The sequence below is a fragment of the Molothrus aeneus genome, chromosome 1, assembly GCF_037042795.1.
Source record: "Molothrus aeneus isolate 106 chromosome 1, BPBGC_Maene_1.0, whole genome shotgun sequence".
NCBI lineage: Eukaryota > Metazoa > Chordata > Aves > Passeriformes > Icteridae > Molothrus > Molothrus aeneus.
The window spans coordinates 10,474,665-10,495,228 of record NC_089646.1 but is presented as its reverse complement, the minus strand read 5'-3'; the positions used below and the strand labels follow the sequence as shown (position 1 = coordinate 10,495,228).

The following is a 20,564-nucleotide window of genomic DNA, read 5'->3' as shown; positions in this document are numbered from 1 at the left end:
GCAGATGAGCTGCACTCACCAAAGAGCTGTTCCATGCCATGCAACCTCATGCCCAGCCATAGAAAGGAAGAGGAGAGGGCTTAGGGGGAATTTAGCCATCTTTAACTCAGAAACTGTCTGGGCATTGATCTATCCAAGAGGGTGGGGAGTGACTGCCCCTGCACCACCTTTGTTTTGTGTTCTTTCCCAGCTGGGAGTTGAGGGGACATGGGAGTGCAGCCCTGTGGGGCTTGGCTGCCTGCTGGGGTTCACCTGCAGCATGGACAAGTCCTGAGGCACACCCCTGCTTTAGAGAGAGCTGCAAACCTCCTGCTCTGAATCAAGGGGAACTGAAACACTTGGTCAGGCCTATGTGTTTAGACAGGGGATGAAGGAGTGAAGTAATAACCTTCCCAATAGCAATCTTCATGTAGAAGATTAATGAGATTTGGTAGGTGAAAGGCCAAGCCTGCAGCCTAACTCTTTTCTTGTGGGTGCAGGAAATACCTTTTATAAGCCTTATTCTCTGCAGCACATCTGTTTCTTAGAAGCTGGAACCTGAAGGTTACATTGCTCTTTATATTCAATATTCCTGATTAATTATACTGCCTAGCTGTTCAAGAGGGTAGCAATATATTGCTACTGTGCAGGTGTGACTTATTTAGCAATTCTGACATGCTCACAGTGCAGGGCTTCACTGCAAGGCTTTACAAAGCACATGAGGCTAGAGAAGCCAGGGGCACTTCCCAGAAACACTCCATCCTGCAGCAGCACCAGGGATGATGGCAGTGACAAACCTCTGCACTCTGAGTTAGCTCTCAGCTCCCAGGGTGGCAGTGGCCACTGTGCTGCAGTTGCTGCAATCTTTCATTTGAAGAGAAAAAACAAATAGGAAAACTCTAAGAAATGCAAGGTGTCAGTGCCAGCATTCTGTCTTGCTATAGGCATTTAAATTACATTTGCACTGTTTAAAGAGGTTTCCATTTCCCTGTAATGTCCCATTAATGAATATTTTTCCCTTCCTCTCTCACCTGTCCTGTATACACACATCAAAGAGCTGCATTTCAGTTCAGTGATGGATTATGTGAAGGCTGCTCAATGACAGATACATGTTTCTAAGGCATCAGTTGCATTTTCAGAAGAAATTCAGGTTTCCAGGGGTCTATTTGCAGAGGGGAACTATGAGCATGAGTCTAACATACACTCACCACTGCTCTTCAGAAACTTCTTGCCTTACACACTGGCCCTTGGACTTTTTAGGGCTTAAATTGCCAGAGGAATTTGGTGCTACATATGGAAAGCTTTACTGCTCTGCTGCCCTCTCAAACTTTCAACCCTCAGGTCCTCAGGTTTCCTGTACCATTAAGAAAGGTATGCAGGCACATGGAATGGGTCTCAGAGCAACCAATGCACTGTGTGCCCGAAGCATCACACAGAAAAACTTCTGCAGGAGCAAAATATGCCCTATAATGTGCCTCTTTCATGATCAGATGCAGTAAAATTAGACTTTTTAAAGCATCAGGTGCTTTTGGAAATGTTACAGCTGAATCCACAAATTGATTTCTACATGTATGGTGCATTAAGCACCTTCTGAATATGAAGCATCATATGAATGAAATATGCTTTTATCTGCTCAAAGAAGGTGGTAGGAGGCTGTAAGTGGAGCTTTCCCACTGCTGTGGACAAAGTCCTTTATCCTTTACTCAGTATGTGCTATGCAGTGCCCAGTCCTGTCAGCTCCTGATTGACTCCAGGGTGCATGGCAGGGACTGGTGAGGACCAACACCTCACAGGAGTGGGCTCTGTGCTGCTAAAACTGGTCCTACACTTGGACTGCCCTTTACTCACCAATCCATGACTATTATTTGTGTGATCACACCAAATACTGTTTCAGGAATATGTTTCCCCATCCAGGTCTCAAACTCCTACCATACCACTATGAAATAAGCAATAAAAATTCTCTCCTCCCTCCTTGCATTTGACATTCACCACCTTGACTGACAGCTGGTGCCTAAACCCCCCTGATCTAAGCACTTGAAAAACTTCACTTAAGTAACCTCCATCTTCCTGTGCTTCTAACTTTCCACTGCTTGTCATTCTCACTTGTCAAATTTTGTCTGAAGTTGATTGTGAACTGCTTAATGGTTTATTTTTATGTACCCTAGGAAATGCTCAGTACAGTGCCAGCACTCAGAAAAAGCCTATCTATAGAATACTTCCCAGCACAGTATTTAATGTGTTAAGCTCTACAGATTACTTTGGTCTCCTATGTATAAACCCCAGGAATATTGGAATACCCACTATGATAGGTAAATTGGCTATAAGTCCTTGCAAAGAATATACATGGAAGACCAATCTCTCAGATGACTGTAAAAAAATTTAGCAGTCAAGTGAAACCACATGACTAATTCTTTCCTTCTGTTTCATGAATCAAAATTATTTCTCTGTGACAAATGATGTATCAAAATGCTTAAATTTGCCTTCTTACATTTTTTTTAAATTTGGATTTTTAGACAAGAAATAATAATAGTGAGTTACACCAACATGATCGAAATTCTCCTATTCATATTTTTGTATATATCTATTCCCCCTCCAAAACATTAGTATTTTTGTAGTACTTTTTGTAGTCTTTAGGTACTAAATTAATAGCTGAAGAAAATTAATTCCCTTGTTTTATATAACTGAAGAGAAGCAATAAATGTACAAGTTTCCTATATCTTTCAGAGACAGAGGAGACTAACCCTGTCTGGAATGGACTATTCCAGTACTGAAAAATGTAATCTCTAAGCTCATTCAATATTAAGTTTTTCTCTTGTGACTTGTCTACCAGGAATTTTGCTGATAATGCCAATTTATTTCACTTAAGACAATGATTAGTCAACAGTCAGGGAAAAATTTCAATCAGTGCAATGTGGTTTAAATTGAACTTTGTTTGACTTTTGACTCCTGCTGAGAGTTATATAGGGTACAAAAATACTCAGAGTGGTACCATCAATTTTAAAAAAGAAATAAATGAGGAACTGGACATTGTTGTTTATGGATGCAATGGAGAAAAACCACGAGCAGGCAAGTGCTTTTGAGTTCAGAACAAGGTTTGAAAAGGATTGTTATAAATTATATGGGAAGAAAATATTTTTTTAAGTTATGAACAAAGCTTTAGCAATGGCCTTTATAAAATATTTCTGAGTAGCCAAGTGTGCAAGATAAAAACTGCACTGGTTGATCAAACTAATACAACCAGCAATTGTGAAATGAAAAATCCAAAGGCTTGCTGACCTTGGCAGCATTACAGAAGCAATCTTTACACAAGAATGAAGTGTTCTTAGATTATTTCTCTCAATATATTATGTTTTAAACATACTTTTATTTCACCTTTGTAAAGAGCTTTGAAATCTCCAAGTGAAAAGTGCCATGTCCAGTTATGGAATTAAATATGAAAATATATGTATCTCTTTGTCCCAGCTATCACTTTTCTTTAAGATACTTATTTACTGCTGATAACACAGTGCCCTTATGCAAGATGGTTAAGCTCTGTTATGCCCTCTGGACATCAGCCAGGGCTCTCTCCACATTATTAGTTTTTTGAATATAGGCCATTTTCTTGCTTTTAAAATGAAATTAGAGCAGCCATTTCCTAGGAGGGTGGGGAGAAAGTAGCAGAATACTGAAGGATGACTACTGACACAAGGATGCTGACTCCCAGACTTACAGGGACTGTGCCAGCCTCCTTAGTCCAGGTTTGCAGAATTAGGGCTTGAAGCTATTTGAATTAATGACAAGAAAAATAAGAGAGGCTGGCACAGGGGGAGGAAGGATGCCATGGCATTCACAGTGGCAATATCCACAAAAATAGCTTGATCATCACCTGAGGCACTAAGCAAGCCAAAGACCTCTGGGGCAGGAAGCATTTAAGAGCCCCAAAACCTCTCCTTAATATTTGTATAACAAAAAAGGAACCAATATGCAGAAAGATAGGCAGAGAGCACATGGCTCAAGTTTCACAGGATTTTCTTTTTAAGGTAAACATTTATTTAATATCACTGCCATAAAGGACTTCAAGGATTCATGGTGAAAGTCAAACTGTTCTCAAAGCTGATGTATCAGAGCATATTTCCAGCAATGATTCAGCATTTCCACTCTGAGGACATGGTACAAGATAGATGTTATGAAACCACCTCATACACAAGGTGGCATAAGCCATCCACATTCTCTACCTTCACCAGGCATCATCTAAAATTCCTGGCACACTACAGTGAATACTTGATGCAGTTTACCTAATTTTAACTATTTATAGGAATAATCAATACTTCTAATAAGACCCAACAATTATGAAAGAGATTTATTTAAAAATCTGAAAGCAAATAATCTATATATGGTCATAATTGTTGTTTTTAACAGAGGAACTATTGAATAACTAAATTAAATGCTAGCAACTCAATATAGAGAAATACAGTATATGTCTTTATTCTTAACATTTTTTTCCCTGCCACTACTTCCTTTTCATTACTTTCAGCTTCCTTGAGGTAGCCCTGATTTTTTTACTATTTCCCTAAACCCTGAGAGCTCCCTGAGAGCAATCTGCTCTCCTGAGAGCAATCTGAGACAACAACAACAGGTTTTGTGGAACTCACTCTAAGGTAACAGCATTCAAAAAGTGCTGTTTTGAAACAAAACACTCCATGTGTTTTCAACAACTGCTTCCCCATCCCACAAAGTGCCTGAAACCTTACATTCCTTGCAGCACAGATCATCCTAAGGTCACTCTGCTGCTCTACAGTTAATCCAAGCTTTTAGCAAAGGAAGTGCCTCTCTCTCCAGCAATCCCAGGCAGAGTGGAAGTGGCAGTTTTATGCCTTTCTGTAGCAACAATTTTATCTGAAACATTCATGTGCATTATTCCTTCCACAGGAAGGGAGCCTAGCTCTCTAGGAAGCCTAGTGAAGTGCTCCATTTGGGGAGGTGACACAGGGATGACAACAGCAACAGGTATGTGGCTGATTCAAGGCCAGGTACCAGTAAGCACCATCCTGACCAGAATGTTTCACCTTCTAATGACATGTAGACAACATATCTGCCCATTCTTGGAAAGACAGCTTTTTGCTGCCTCCCTGCCATACTCATAAGAATAGCATTTTTAAAGAAAAAGCAACATAGATATGGATGCCATGAGTGAAATCCAGATTGCCCTTTTTGCACCAGTAGAATCCACATCAGTAAATGAAAAGCAGGATTTAACTCCATGTTTTTGATACTAGCCTCATCAGTAACATGATTGTGGCTTTGTAACATAAAATACCATTCCAATAAAATATTAAGAATGCAAGTCATCAAAAACCAAAAATGATTCATTAGAACAGCATTAAGTAAAAACAGTAGCATCTTATACAGCAATTTGTTTACTCTTGTTGAAGGCTCCCACACTTTACTGCACTCAGGTGCACATTCTGGCACAGGGTACTGTGCAAGTAAAACTTGCTGGAGTCTTCAAAAATGGCCATCTGCTACATGCACCACATTTTGGTACCTCTGTACAGATGCTCTAGGTATGTACCACCATTTCAATTTTCAGTTCTTTACCCAATAACCTGGCCAGACCATCTGGACACCTTCATAAATCTATTAATGAATATCAATCCTCTAATCAGCACATGAAATCTCATAGGTACTCACCCTGCAAACTGGGCACTGCCAGTGACTACTGCTGTCTCTAAGCCTGAACTCATCAGACAAACACTTGGAATGATACACACGAAAACACAGGTCACATATCAACACCTCTCCAGGCAAATGGCATTCAAAACAATACCAGTCATGATTTTCTGTTTCCCAGTCCTACAAAAAATACAAAATATTTTGGTATGACATTCTGTCAAAATCTGCAGGAACTAAGAACAAAATTGATATGTCTTGAAATCCAGCAGCAATTAGACATTATAAACATTTTTAAGAAGTGTATAATGTTTAAAAAACAGGGGAAAACCTACGTGCTTAACGATCTTCATCAATTTAATACACACTAACTCCAATAGAATATGAATGCCAAGTTTTAATTTTTTCAATTGTCTGATTAGTTACAATTTCAAATATGAGCTCTGTCCACAATGAAAAGTGGGTTTGTTTTCTACCTTTGTGTAAAACATTTGTTGACCTCTCTGTATTAGATTGCAAACAAAAGTTTGTGCACCTCAACAGACCATACCTATTTTCTTGGACTATTTCCCTTAGTTTGATTGTTACATTATATTTTCAACTGTAATTTTCTGAAGGGTGGTCCCTTCCAGTCTTTACTCTCTTAAAACTGACAACTTTTCAGCATCAAAGTGTTGAGTTACAAGAAATAAATGAAATCATGAACCAATTACTGCAAGAAATGTTTCTGCTAAGCAATCCCAATGCAATTCAAAACATATAAAATGTTTCACTTGCCGTGCTCAATAGCACCGGGCTCATTCCTGAAATGTTCTGCAGTAGACAAAGGATATGGTTCTGCTGATGCACAGGTGTCTTTAATATACTCTTCCTTGAAAATTCACCCCCAACAGCCAAATTCTGACCTTTGAAACATGTGCACAAGCTTTGCTGAAATAAATGAGAGCAGCATGCATATAATTTGGAGGCAGAATTTTGCTCTAGGAATCAAGAGTTCTAAAACCAAGCAGAATTGCCAGTGGCCACTGTTAAATGTTTATGTTTGTTATCTAAAATGCCACAGTTTTCTCTACACTTAGAAGACAAAATAGCTGTCATATCTCAGATAAAACTCCCAATGCCTTTTCATGTCAAATGTCACTTTTCAATGGGTTCAGATCTCTGAAAAAAACTACTCCTATTCTTCAGTAAATTATCTTGATAAAAATCTGATCAAGCTACTTTTAATGTCATGTTGTAAAGGTGGAGTTAGCAATTCCCATTGACTGCCAGAGCTGGCATTTGTCTGATTTTCATTATGCTGTGCCTGGGCAGTGCAGTCCTTGTGTGCAAGGTCTCCTCCAGTGTGAGAAAGGCCATGCTCAGGTGGCCCTTTCAGTCCTTTGTGCTGTGCACAGAACTCATCTGACCAGAGCCCCCAGGAACACAAGAGATTTTGGGACAGCCCCAACCCAGACTGCCTGCACTAAACTTGATGTACCATGAATGTTGGATTGCAGGGCTAGCAAGTTTAGAGGGGGAAAAACCACCCTATGAAATCTTAACCAGTGATTTTTTAAACTCAGAACTTTGCCCTCCTTTGTTGTGCAGATTAACAGTGTAACTTGACCTTTTGTCCTTTCTCCTCATTTCATTTTACTGGCAAATTCTGTATATCTCAAAATGGCATAACACCACCAAATTTGGCTAAAAGAACACATTCTTGTTTCACCAAATCTTTCCCCTTCCAAAATTCAGTGGCTGTGTACTTTGGGAGCCCTTTCTTTAGGATATTTTGTAAACAACTAAAGATACTGCATTGTTGGTGCACTTGATTTGCCTATAGAGTGAGAGAAATCAGGATAAAGTAGTGTTTTGTATGTCATTTATATTAACTGTATGCAGAAAATGAAAAAAAGAATCAGGTGGCACTAAAGGGCCAATTAAGCAAGAAAAATAATCAGTTTTGGTTGAATGTATATTTAGATAAAAATTAAACTGAGAAGACCACAAGAGGTCCTGCAATTTCAGCACAGAATCAAGATTCCAGGATTCTTAATTTTTGTTTGTATTAGTTACGTATTCGTATCTCCCAGATATTCCATTGTTAAGAAATATGCTGGCAAAGAGATGTGGAATTTCATAAACATACGGAAATATATTTGCTGGCAAGAAAAACCATCCACTCCAGCCAAAAACCATGATGTTAAATAAAACAGCAGAAGAGGCTTCCTTCAGTATTCACACTGCAAAGTATTGAAAACCTCATTATTTCTAAATACAAAGATTTTCACAGAAAAAAAAGTTTTAGTTTAATGCAGTATATTTAGTGCATAAGTATACATAAAACATTAATTTGTGCAAATATTTGAAAATCTAGTTAAAAAAGATTAAAAAAAAGGTACATAACCCTTGTGGACAACTGCCCTATTGACTTCAATAGCGAGGTCAGAGGCTTTAGTTTTCCTCCAACAGCAATGAAATGTTGGTTATTGCTCCTCTCGGTTTACCTAAGTGTGAATGGGAGGGGAATGCGCTCCCAGCACTTTATCTATTCATTGACTCATTTATTTTCATGCAGGAAATGGGATTATTTTAGCTGTGCCCAGCTCCGGCTGCCGGCGCTCGGGGTCGGGCAGGTCGGGCCGCTGGGGCAGCCGCGGGGCTGCAGTTCCCGCTCGCACCGCCAGGTGTCGCCGGGCGCTCCCGCAAGCGGCGGCCCAAGGGCGGCCGCGGTGACAGCGGCGACATCGGAGCGGCCACGGCCGGGCCCGGAGCCCGCCCGACACACGGGGTGCGCACCCAACTCGGGACCGGGAGTGACATGGATGATGGTGGTGGCTAGGAGAGTAAACTAAGCTAGCCTAATGGAAGACAGAAACGTAATAGAAAATATGACAGAATTCAAAACCACATAGTGCAAAAATTGTTCACCTTGTTTTTTGCTGCTGTCTGGGAAAAAGGCTGCATACCGTAGGCCTTTCAAAATAAAAACAAAACAAACTTTGTATCTATACTGTAAGCCATCTGGTTATCAGGATATACACAAGGCTAGAAAGAATTCATGCACAGTGACCAGGAAATCAATCTGTTAGTTCTAACTTCTGGTTGAATACATTTCCTCCTGCATTCCTGGAATGCTACCTGACACTTTCACCACATTTTATTTCTTTAAAATATCCCACATACTTATATGATTAAAAGAACCCAACACCCATCATTCTTATCCATATACACACCCACCACCAGGCCAATTTAAAAATCATCAAGAATATTAATGATTGTTAATTAATGCACCCTCTTTGATACATAAGCCTTCTCTGGGCATCTAAAAAAAGATCCTTCTAACATAATTTACTGCACAGGGAGTTGCCCCACCAAAAGCAAAGCAACACCTTTGCAGCACATTATCGAAGGTTAGGCTATCACTTTATCAATAAAACTCACAGTTTTTGTTTGTGTATAAAAGGTGAGACATTTTCCCAGGGCCATGCAGGCTGAGGAGGGATCTCCTCCACAGGGACTGAGTTTCCTGGCGCAGGGAGGGAAGGGCTCCGGGGTCACTGTGCTGCAGACAAAGGGAATCCTCTGCCCAAGTTCAGCGGCACCAGCCCGGCCCCGAGAGGGAGCGGATTTGGCAGCAAAGCTGCGGAATCAGATCCAACAGAGACCTTCCCCCTTGGTCCTGCCCAGCTGCCCGCTGCATTCACGGATCTATGCATCAGCAGGACAGCAAATGAGTCTGGGGGACTGTGAGCAACAGCCAAAGAGCTACGCTCTGTTAAGCAGAGCGGGATCTTGCAATCATATAGGTCACACGTGGTCACTTGTTCTTTATATTCAAATCTGTCAAACATTAGATCATAAAGGTCACTTTGCACTGACATAAATAGCTGAGGTTCACTCGGCAACGTGAGTGAAGCACTGCAACAAATTAAAAAATACATCTTATGACCGGCACGTAAGCTTACTTTTCTTTGTCATTTGTCTTAAGTAGGTTGTCTTAAAGCAAATATATACATTTATTCTGGAAGTACAGAAAAATAACATGGGATAGAAAATGTCAGGCTATCCAGAGCATTTGACAATTTAAATACAGATAAACCCAACAGAAAGGAATGAATCATCATGTCGTAGCCTTTACTGTAAAATAAAATACAAAGTTGTTGTCAAGGAAAGAATAATTTTAGTGCACAAAGAAAATGTCCATTATAATGCAAATGTACATGGAAAAGAAATGCTTACTCATTAGTAATGGAGATTTACTTAGCTGTAATTGAAATAGGGAATCTGTATGTTGGAGAATGTGACATCCTGCTGTACAATTAGCATACCATTAAGTAGGAGATGTGAAGCACATACTGACAGTAAAATTAACAATAACTTAGAGGTCACAATTGTAACTATTAGGTCACTTCCATACCACAGCAAGCCCGTAATTATTGTAAAAAAAAGATGTTAAAACAAGTAATACATTTTCATTTTCATATAAATTATATGTAGGTATAGCACATGAAAACAGTATAACCTCCTTTCTTAGACTTTGTCTAAAAGGACCACTTTGCCTTTTTATAATGCACATTCCATTAACATAGCTCATTTCTTACCTGTTAATCTGTTTTCTCCAAGTCCCTTAATGGTAGCCCAGATACTCGGTATTAAGTCACTCTACTATCAAGTGGAGAGAGGAAAAGGGAGGGGGGAAAAAAGCAAAACTCTATTCATGAAACTCCCCCTTATGGGGATTTGCTGGTTTCATACAGTTGAACTAGATTTCCCAAACAATCCAAATTATGGGTATCCTTTGGACCCAACCAGTAAGCTAAAAAAAAAAAGGGTCATATAGATGGGAAAGACAGTTATAAGTCAGTTACCCCTTTGGCACAATCATGTTTATTTACAAATAGTATACATACAGTTCTGTTGTCCTAAATTCAAAATGAAGCAAATGAAGGAAATAATTTCCCATGGAGTTCATGGTTCCCAGCATTTCCTGTGTGGCACTTGTCCCATAGCACTCTTTGCACATTTTTTCCCCCCCAGGTGTTCTGTTTTAAGTGCTTCTCCAGCATTTCTTTTACATGTGTGCTGCTGTGGTGCTCCTCTCTCTCTCTCCCCTACACCCCTGCACACACAGCTCCTTCCAGATCACTGGATTTTCATTCAGACCCACCTGTGCACAAACTCACTGTCAGACCTGCATGGGGTCTATGCTTTAACAGTCCCTAGAGCTCCAGCTGCCCAGTGGATAAGAAACTTAGAGCAGTTTTTCACTAGTTTAAAGGAAGAGTATTAGCAGATACACAGTAGATTTCACCCACTGTGTAACACTTTTGGTCTGTCACAGCGGTGGAATCTAGAGTGACAACAAGGTCCATGCCAGCAGATAGAAGTAATTTAAAAAATATAAATTATTTAAAAATAGTAGTATTTGCATGCTAGAATTATTTGAAGTAATTTTCATCACCAGCCCAAGACTTTAGCGTAATCTTTTCATGATTATTTCATAACCCTTTAAAGAATGTCAATAAATGAGCTCCTACTATTTTTCAGTTTCCCATTTCTTTAACATATAATGAGATAGGCCATGCCCAATTTAAAGATATAATTTCTGAAGCAAATGTTCTGTATTCTGGTATTTTAGGATTTGGGAACAGCCATAAGGAACACTTCCATCTCTTCTCACCTCTATCAGCTTTAAAATCAGAGATTTTCACATTTTCCCCTCTTCAACTAAGAGAGAAGCTTTTAAAATCTTGGGTTCTGATGTCAAGGTTTCTTTGCTGGCCTTCAATAACTCTTCACTGACACCCAACAAAAATGACTACCAGTCCATATCAAGTAGAAATATACACTGAAATAAATGCCTCACAAGAATGATGCTCTTTTTTTCCACATCTTCGATTTTGCTTAGGTTTTGCAACATGCATCCATCATCATCTGCTGTTCTGAAGTAATTGCCATCTTCTCTACTTAATCTTTCATATTTCAAACTTTCTGCTGTAAATTAAAAGCCTTTATTATATAAGAAATGGTGGTACTGCATTCTAGCATGGAGGGATCTACCATTTCATTACTCTCCTCTGGTATCCGGGTCCTCTCTTTAAGAGGACTCAGAGTATGCTGCAGGAACCTATGCCCCCACTCACATTAAACAAAGCAGCATCTATTTCTGTCTAAAGACATTTTCCATTCTTAATAAATCAGTTCCTTTCTGTCTTTTTCAAGCAGCATCTGCTCCATCAAAGCTTTCTCAATTAGACATGAGCTTTACTAAAGGTAATTGCTAAAACCTTGCAGTACATCTTTATGACTCACAGCTATCAGGAACCACAGTGGGGGTGCACTACCTATGAGACTTCTGTCCTCCAGTACAAAACCTGAAGAAATGCTTCAAACTTCTACATTTGCTGCAAATAGCTACTGCCCACTTCATTTATCTGTTTTTTATTTCTCTCACGGTGTAAATACTGGAATCCCTGCCCCACACAAAAGGCAACCTGAAACAGGCTTGGACAGGAGAACCAGCCCCTGTTAACAGCCCTGAGGAGCTGCAGAAATGCTAAACCAGCATTTAGCTCAGCTATGAAATGCCCCCCTTTGCCCATCTACCCACTGCTTTTGCAATTCTGTTCAACTTCCAAGTAACTGCTCTGTAGTAAGAGGAGTTTTACAAAGTGTGGCTGATTATCTGTAGAGCTGCACAGATGGAAGCCTTACCCCTTTTTTTTTTTTTTTTCAGAGAGTTCAAGTGGATGTGGTACGTGCACACTGGCCTCTATTTTAAACAGGCTCTATCTCATGGGGCACAGCAGCCAGTAAGGAATCTCCAGCTTATCAGGAGTCTCTGGCAGATTTACTGGTTTTCACTCAGATATCAGCATGCACCAAGTAATACCTGGGTGGAACAAGCATTATGTGCTATGGAACATCATTCCCAGTGTTCTTTCAAATGCAGTGGGGACACAGTGTGTGTTTTCCACCAGAGGCCTCAGTCTGCTGTGAGAGCAGTCTTCCTTCTGCCCTTTGGTCAGTCTTCTCTTCGTGCCACATCCCTGGCTCCATCTATTCTTTAGCAAATATGAATCCTCCTGTAAACATCCTTTCAGTAGCCTACAGGATCTGCTTTTATCTTTTCATCAGAACAATGATGAAAAGGTTAGGCTTCAAACTGAGGAAGGTGTGATTAATTCCTTGATGGCTCAGAGGACTTACTCCACCTTTGCAGCAGGTAAATGGTGAGTTAGCTGTTTAATAAAGTATTTCTCTTTCATCATTACTGTAAAGGGTCTATATTTGATCAGGACGATTGCTTTCCAATGATAAAAGTTTCTTAGATCATCACATGCTTTACATTTAATGCTAGAGCAATGCTTTGGGGTAAATTCAGCACCAAAATAAGCTTATTTTCTCCCCTGCAGTTTTCTTGCATCCCTGTGTTCACCAGATATATTTCTTCCTGTTTTGCATCTATGTTTTTCCTACTGCTTTTGCTCATCAAAAGTGCTTAGCAAATAAACAAGCATCCATCTCTTTTTCAAAGCCAAAAAGACTTCAGCAGCTAGAATCCCTTTGTGAAAATGGTTTCGCTTTATCCTTTCTTTCTTTTTCTAGAAAACTACTACAGCAAGTAGCTACAATGTGTGCTTTTACAGACAGGCTAATCTATCCATTCAGATCTGTTGGCTTTATAGATTCTTTCCTTCTCTGACCTGGGCTTTATCTTTAAAATGGATTCCCATAAATTGACCCTGTAGGGCACTTCATAGGTACTCATTATTCATATTTTATCATGAAGAAATCCAAAATAATTATGAATTCATATGTCCTCACAACTACTAAGGCATCTTGCTTTATTTCAAGTACATTTGTTTGTTTATTTATTAATTATGGCCAAGGTTTTAGCATCTCAGCAATTAATTGGAATTTCTTGTTTTACATGGTTTTGAAATTCTCTTATTTTAGAAACCCTTTCTATTCTAAAAAGAACCTACACAAAACCATCAGTCAGGGGAGAGATCAAAATCTCCTTCTCCATAGTTCATGTATTTATGAGCTTGTAACAATCCATTTCCATTTTCTTCACTGGTAACTGCTTCCTCTTCTGATGCACTGATGCAGGAGGACTCAAGTTCTGCAGAGAATTCCACATCCTGTCAGAACTCTTCTGGCTTTCTTTCAGTGAATTTAATCTAATTAATTTATTGTTAGTTTGTCCTAGAAGTCTTCAGTTTCTGGCAGAAGCCACCCAAATCTCTCTGTATTCCTGCCAGGACAGGCAGATTTTTATTCACCTTCCCACCCTGCAGCCACATTCTGGACAATTTGGGGTGATAGGTCCCAAAGTACAGAGCCAGGCTCTAGCTTCCAGTGCTAAAGAATTGAGTTTTTTCCAAGTGTAGTAACACGTCAGCAGCCAAAGTGACTGCTCAAACCCTTGTCACACCTATCTGCTCAGCCTATGAGCTGTGCTCCTGAAGTAATGAATAAATCTCAATTTCCTTTCCAAGAATATCATGTTTGGGTAGTAGCAGTGTGCATTATTTAAGGTGAGACAATACAAGCATTCTCCTCCAGGATATTAGAAATTGAAAATAATTTCAAGTGAAAATGTTTTTTTGTTTCTTCACGTTCCAAGCAAGTTCAAGGTTAATAGAAACTTTCAACTTATCTCCTCAGAAACTGGATTCACTTTGCTGGTAATGTCACAATTTTTGACTTAGGTTGAGCCAAGAGGAGGTTTGTAGGCTTTTCATTAGGGAGATAAATCAGTGATGGAGTGAGGAATTTATCAGGTGCAATGCCTTTTATGTCCACATTATGGTTTTGTTCTCCTAGAAAGAAGGTAAATCCAGACCAGAAATAAATCTCCTTGCTTGTAGTTCCAAGTCTCCTTTCAAGAACTCTGCACAAAAATTGTCTTCTTCCCTTTTCTTGCTTAAAATACGTTTACATTGCTTCTCTGGTCTTATTTTGTAGTTTTTCTTTAGGTTGATGTCTCAGCACACACAAAAACATTTTATCTGGACCAACAGCAGAACCTCCTACACAGGTTCCTTAAACCTCTTGTCCATGTGCTGTAGGTGTGGCTGATATTGTTTCAGCTGTCAGCTGATAAAAAGGCATGGGGACTGCATTTATTGTGAATTAAGCATGAATATTAATAAGCCCATCAGCTTCAATGAAGTTTCATTCAGTGACCAGCATGACACAATAATAAAAGATTCAAATCAGTTGCCAGAGAAACAGAGCATTTTGAACCCACAAAGTTAATAAAAACAACACTACTAGGTCAGGGTGGGTACAAAAGGGGTAGAAAAAATCCAAGATGCATCTTTTCAAAACAAACTCAAGACAGACTGATCTATGTCATTATTCTATTGGCATAATATAAATCCCATGATGGAACCTTTCTACAGACTAGTTTGACTAGTTTACCTCAAACTCAAAGATAAATTCTCATTCTTAAGAACATCCTTTCAATCAGAAAAGAACATTTTGTGAAATCTGTGAACAACATTATCAGTATCTCAACTCCAGAATGGAGAGTGAAAGCCTCACAGAAGAATACAGCATTACATCAACTGAATTTTTAAAAGTCAAGTTGGCAAAGCTGGGAGAGCCAAGTGAAGATGCTGACAAGGTTGTTTCACCAGTTTAAAAGAAGCAGCATCTCTCTGCAGTCAGATGGAGTCTACTAGTGTCACCTTCAGTAATGTGAAGATCCTGCAAACATTGTAAATGTCTTTTCCAGAGAATAAAAAATAAGGATGAGCAGAGGAGAGGGAAGAAATACCCCTGAACAGATGGGAAGAGAAAAACAAGATTGGAAAAGGAATTCAGAATTGCTCACTATTCTTAACTCTTCTAGAGGCAGCAAGAACCACTGGAATTGCTGTGGAACCGTTCATGAGAGGCTGCATGTTAACAGCCTTAGTGCAAAGACAGAAGAGGGGCTTGGCTTTAATGCAGAAGGAATTTCTCTTCCATGAGTTGGGAATTCAGAATTCTACTCCGCTTCTCTAGGATAAAATAGTCTATGCTTTGATTTGATGATTTGAATATATTTGCTTTTCTGAACTTTCCCAAATCCACTTATTTTTACTTTATTAATAAGCAGAATCACATCTGCAGTTTGTGACAATAATTTGCAAGAAAAATCATTGCATTTAGCACATGAAGGATTGAATTCATGGCAGTCTTTTGGAAAATTAAGCTCCGAATGATGGGTCCTTAAAGGATGGAAAGACAGATAGAAAAGGTTCAAAGAGTTTCAGAAGCTCATCATCCTTGAGTGTTCTTGTGTGACCAAGCTGGTATGTGGCCTGACCCCAAAGCCACATCATACTCTCCCTGATGTGTGGTAATAAGGGATGGAAGCCAGTTTGAATTTTTTCTCTTATGGGATCAATCATTAACTCTTTGCATCAGTGAATTACTAAGTGTAAAGAACACTTGCACTTTCACAATAATTGAGTTTTTTCCAAGAAGAATGTTCTAGGAATCTATCTGGAACATTCCAGCCTGGAAAATTCTTAATTTGTTCAATATGCAAAAAATATGAAATAATATGGCTTGGGCTATGTTTGGTTTTGGATCAGTGAATTTACACAGGACTTTACATTAAAGGCAATATGGATGGATAAGGCAAACAGAGAATTTTTTTAAACACTGAAGGAGATTTTTCTTCATTTGGTGTGACATGTTCTTCCTATTTGTGCTTTTCAGTTGTAAGAGCTCACATGATGAAGGCACTGGCTGTCACTATTGCTGTTTCATATTATCCTTCTGCCCCTAACTGAAAAGAATGGGATGCACATTAAAACCATTCTTCAGCCTAGTTATTTAGAACTGGTAGCTATTCAGGCTGGTTTTGGATTGAGGTTTGGTTTTGTCTGTTGTTGTTTGGGGGTTTTGTATTATTTAAAACGTATTTTTGTACAGAAAAGATTCAAACTCTCACAGTGACAGTTCTTAAGCATTTTACAATTATCTTCACATTTATGGAGACTCAAGATGACATAGTCAGTTCAAAAAACAGCTTCTGGCTACCAATACTGACCTAGCATGGAAAAATCAATATAATTACAAAAGCAATTAAGCATGGCAAGCAAAGAATCAAGCCTTTGCTCAATCTAAAGTAATTTAGATTAACACAAACATAACAGCCAAAAATTCTCCTTTCTCATAGACTGATCCTAGTAAAATCAAACCTGCAACACATCAAATCACAAAAATAACTGAGTGTGTGCCTAAGGTCACTTGGGTTAAAAAAATCACCCTCAAGACTCACAGTGCTGGCAGTGGGTTACAACAAATATTACAATGTTGGGAATACAGACAGAGCGGAGAGATGGATTATTTAGGCAGCCTTGTGACTTGGATGTATCTGGAGTTTCTCTGAGCAAGCACCAGTACTTTCTCAATTTAAAATACCAGAAAAATCTTTAGAAATGAAATAGCACATTGAGAATACATGTGTGTGCTGGGGAAAAACAAGTTGTATCTCTAATGTTTTGTAAAAGCAGGAAAAAGCAAGGAAACTTCCCCTCCAAGCAGTGTGCTCTCCACTAAACTCAAACTTCTTTAGAGGGAAGAACTGGAAATGAAATAATTTAGATACAGAGAGGACCAAATACACAGGAGAATGACTGTAACTGCACCTCACAGTCAGATTTAACTAGCCAGAATTGCTGCCTCTTTCTATAAGCAATCAATCAAATGATCAGAAAACAGAACTCTGTAAAATAATAATCTCTTGAAAATATAATAATCTTTCATGCATTCTTCAGAGAAGAAATAGCTCACAGTGCCTTAAGTAGGTGTGAAGCCTCACTCTTCACATCTCATTAGAGACTTTGGCCACTATGAACCATTTTTAAACCACAGCAGGGCTGTGGGGTATGTTGCAATCAGATGCAAACAATGAACACATGTTATGAACACATCTCCATCTTAGAAGAGCACAATATTGTTTGGCTTCATGAACACAGGAAAATTGAAATTATACATTCATAAAGCCTCTCTCTGGGTCAGAGCAGCTTTATGACTTTAATCATGAGGGGAAGAATTAGCACATTAAATGGTCAAAATAGCTCAGTGCACACTGTCTGTAGAAAAATGTGAGTAAGACTTAACTCCAAAAACTGCATCTAACTCCCCCATTAAGCCATAGGACATTAGTACTTAAATTCAATTTCTTTCCTTGGGGTTAGACACAGTACTATGTTACACAGATAGAAGTACATAAAATCATGGCAGAACAGAAAATAGTAATGAATAAGTAAGAAGATTCATTCTTATTTTCTTGAACAACTACCTTTCCTTTCTATCTTGCCAACTGCATTCAAAACATAGTTAACAACACTGATTTACAATTTTTTCTAAACCAGCAAGAGCAAGAAGATTTTTTTATGCTGATAATAAATAGCATTTCCAAATTCCAGAAGTTCTGTGAGAAATAGAAATAAAGCATTTAGGAAAAAAGTAAAGTTCCATTACCAGACTTCAGGACTGACATTTCCCTTGCAAGGCTAGAAGCTGAAGAGATTTTGTTCAATTGTATAATAATGCATCAATGAACAGAAAAATGCAAAATTCCTAACTAAAATCCCGAATAAAAATGGAAAATAAATTCTTCTCTCATTCATTTTGTGCAAATGCATTAATCATCTGCAAGATAAGAAAGCCTGTAAGATGAGAACACATTTTGAAAATGTGCAAAACATCTGGGAACATAGCAAATGAGCAAACAAAATGAATACCTGCACAAGCCCTGGAGGTATAATATTTGCAGCAAAGTTCTTGTTTAGGTACCAATCCTTGAATGTCAGTTGGAATACAGTACATTTTGTTACTGACTCCACATTTTAAATTTAGTAACTTACATAAAAATATTTTTCCCACATGTATCTGACAGAATAATTTTACACTCTTAAATCAAACCATTCTTTTTTTTTTTTTTTTTTTTTCCTGAACATTAATTTTCATGAGCTGTCCCTTTTGGAAGAATCTCCTGATGCCCTCAAATTGTTTTGTCTTTGTACCTCAGCTTGTCTTTTGTATATTACTAAATATGTGAGGTTTTGCTAATTTTTTTTACCATAGCTTCAACACACTGCTAGAACAATGGGAGCAAAGTAGTATAATTTTTCTGAAGGCTAAGAGTAACCCTATCAGAGATCATGTCCTTAGTGCATAGATCTATCACTATGTCAACCTATTGGATAGGGCAGATGTTTGGAAACCCCTAAGCAAGCACCACAGATTATCAAATGGATCTTTTCCAAGTAGAGCTGTGTTTTCATAATCTCTGTACTTTCAATTATTGTCACTATTTAGCCATCAGTCTGTAGTCACCATCACAACCGGTAATTTCAGGTCATGTGGCATCCTCTAGTCAGGCATCTCTTACAGTAACACAGAAAGGTGCTCAGCAGTTCTGTGGCCAAGGCCAATAATCTTTTCACCTGCTAAAATTCAGATCCAAAACTTCAAAAGTGTAAAAAATCACCAAGCAAATAGCTGGGGGGATGATAAGAATGTATTCCTTTGCTATCTCCTTGGAGCATCCTGTGTTTGCTGAATTCCACCATGGTGCCAGGAAAGAAGCCAAAATCCAAAAGCATCCCCACACTGGTGTCAGTGGGTGGTTGATTGGTTTTTAAATCTTCTCTTTCCTGTTTTGAGCTTTCCAAGTTCCAGCAGTACCAGTCAAACCAAATTTGACAATTAGGTCAAGGGTCTGTAAGTGCTAAAGTTTGAGCCTGAAATCCCTTTTTAACATTAATGCCCTGCTTTGAAGAGTTCCATCTCCTCCAAGTGCACCTCAAGAAAGAATTCTGTGTATTTGTCCTCACTGAAATGTAACTTGAGCTCATGCTCCAACAGTCATTAGTACCAGATTTGAGCAGTGCTAAATTACAAAGAACTACAAACTGCCTCTTGATCAAGTGCAGACAAAGCATCTGTAAAACTACCCCTGTGTCCATAGCAGAGAACATCCCAAACTTGATGGTTTGCACCAATTGTCAGAGAATGGAAAATACTTGATCTGATGGCAAGTGATGACAATGACATTTTTTTACTCATTAAAACTTTCTGAATAAAAGAACAAAGAGAATGACTTTATACCAAGTCAATGTGTTTTGCTTCATCTGTCTGCAGCATTTTGATTCAGTATTAGGAACAAAAAGTTTGGGTTTGGGCATGATTGAAACATGGCCTGGATCAGAAGCTGATTTTTATTTTTGCAGAAAACTGTTAAGTCAAGTGTGGTGTTCTGAACTACTGAGACAGCCACCACACATATGGTCACAGCTCAAAGTACCAGTGCTTAGCAGTAATACTGAAAATGCAGTCTGCATCTAACTAAAGGGTTATTCATAACATAACTTCGACAGCATCTTCAGTCAGAGACGTTTTCTGCACAGACATAAAATAATTGTGCAATTCTAATGACTCACTGGGAATTTACAGGATGTAAATTCTTTCAAGTTTTCTTAAATAAATGTTGCTAATAAGCAGTAGGAACATTATTTGAATGATTATATAAGGAATGGCTATTGTGAGGCATTTTGATAATTTTTTCTTTTTTTTTCCTTTCTCTTAGCAATAGAGGAAACAAACATACAGCATACTTGAGATCATCACAGATCTCAGGCTTTATGTCTTGTTGAGTCTACACAGTTGCTATCACTTCTAAACAGATAAAACTCATGTAAGAAATACCTAAAAGAGCTAAGCTGGAGTTTTGAAATGTTTCCTGCCAGGGAGAACAGTAACATACCCTTTATAGGTTCCCTTGAGGGCTTCTAATGAAATTAGAATGAAAATCTTAACAGTGACATAATGTACATTAAATACAATGTATTGAAATTAAGGTATTTCAATACTTTAAATTCATGTAAGTGAGATAATTTTGATGATAATATTTTCTGTTATGCATATTGCTTGTT

At 38.6% G+C, this 20,564-nt stretch overlaps 1 protein-coding gene across 4 annotated transcripts in view; it reads right to left on the bottom strand.

Moving 5' to 3' along the window:
* Positions 1 to 20,564, bottom strand: part of ZMYND11 (zinc finger MYND-type containing 11) — a 105,391-nt gene that overhangs the window by 22,372 nt on the left and 62,455 nt on the right. For 2 of the 4 annotated variants that reach the window (XM_066551213.1, XM_066551223.1), the window contains exons 4-5: positions 8,542 to 8,586; positions 5,650 to 5,811 (exon numbers count right to left, since the gene is read on the bottom strand). The exons of 1 other annotated variant lie outside the window; for it this stretch is intronic. In XM_066551213.1, coding sequence (XP_066407310.1) covers positions 5,650 to 5,811; positions 8,542 to 8,586 — 207 coding nt within the window. The remainder of the gene's footprint in view (positions 1 to 5,649; positions 5,812 to 8,541; positions 8,587 to 20,564) is intronic. One more of the 4 variants, XM_066551232.1, reaches the window with a different exon arrangement.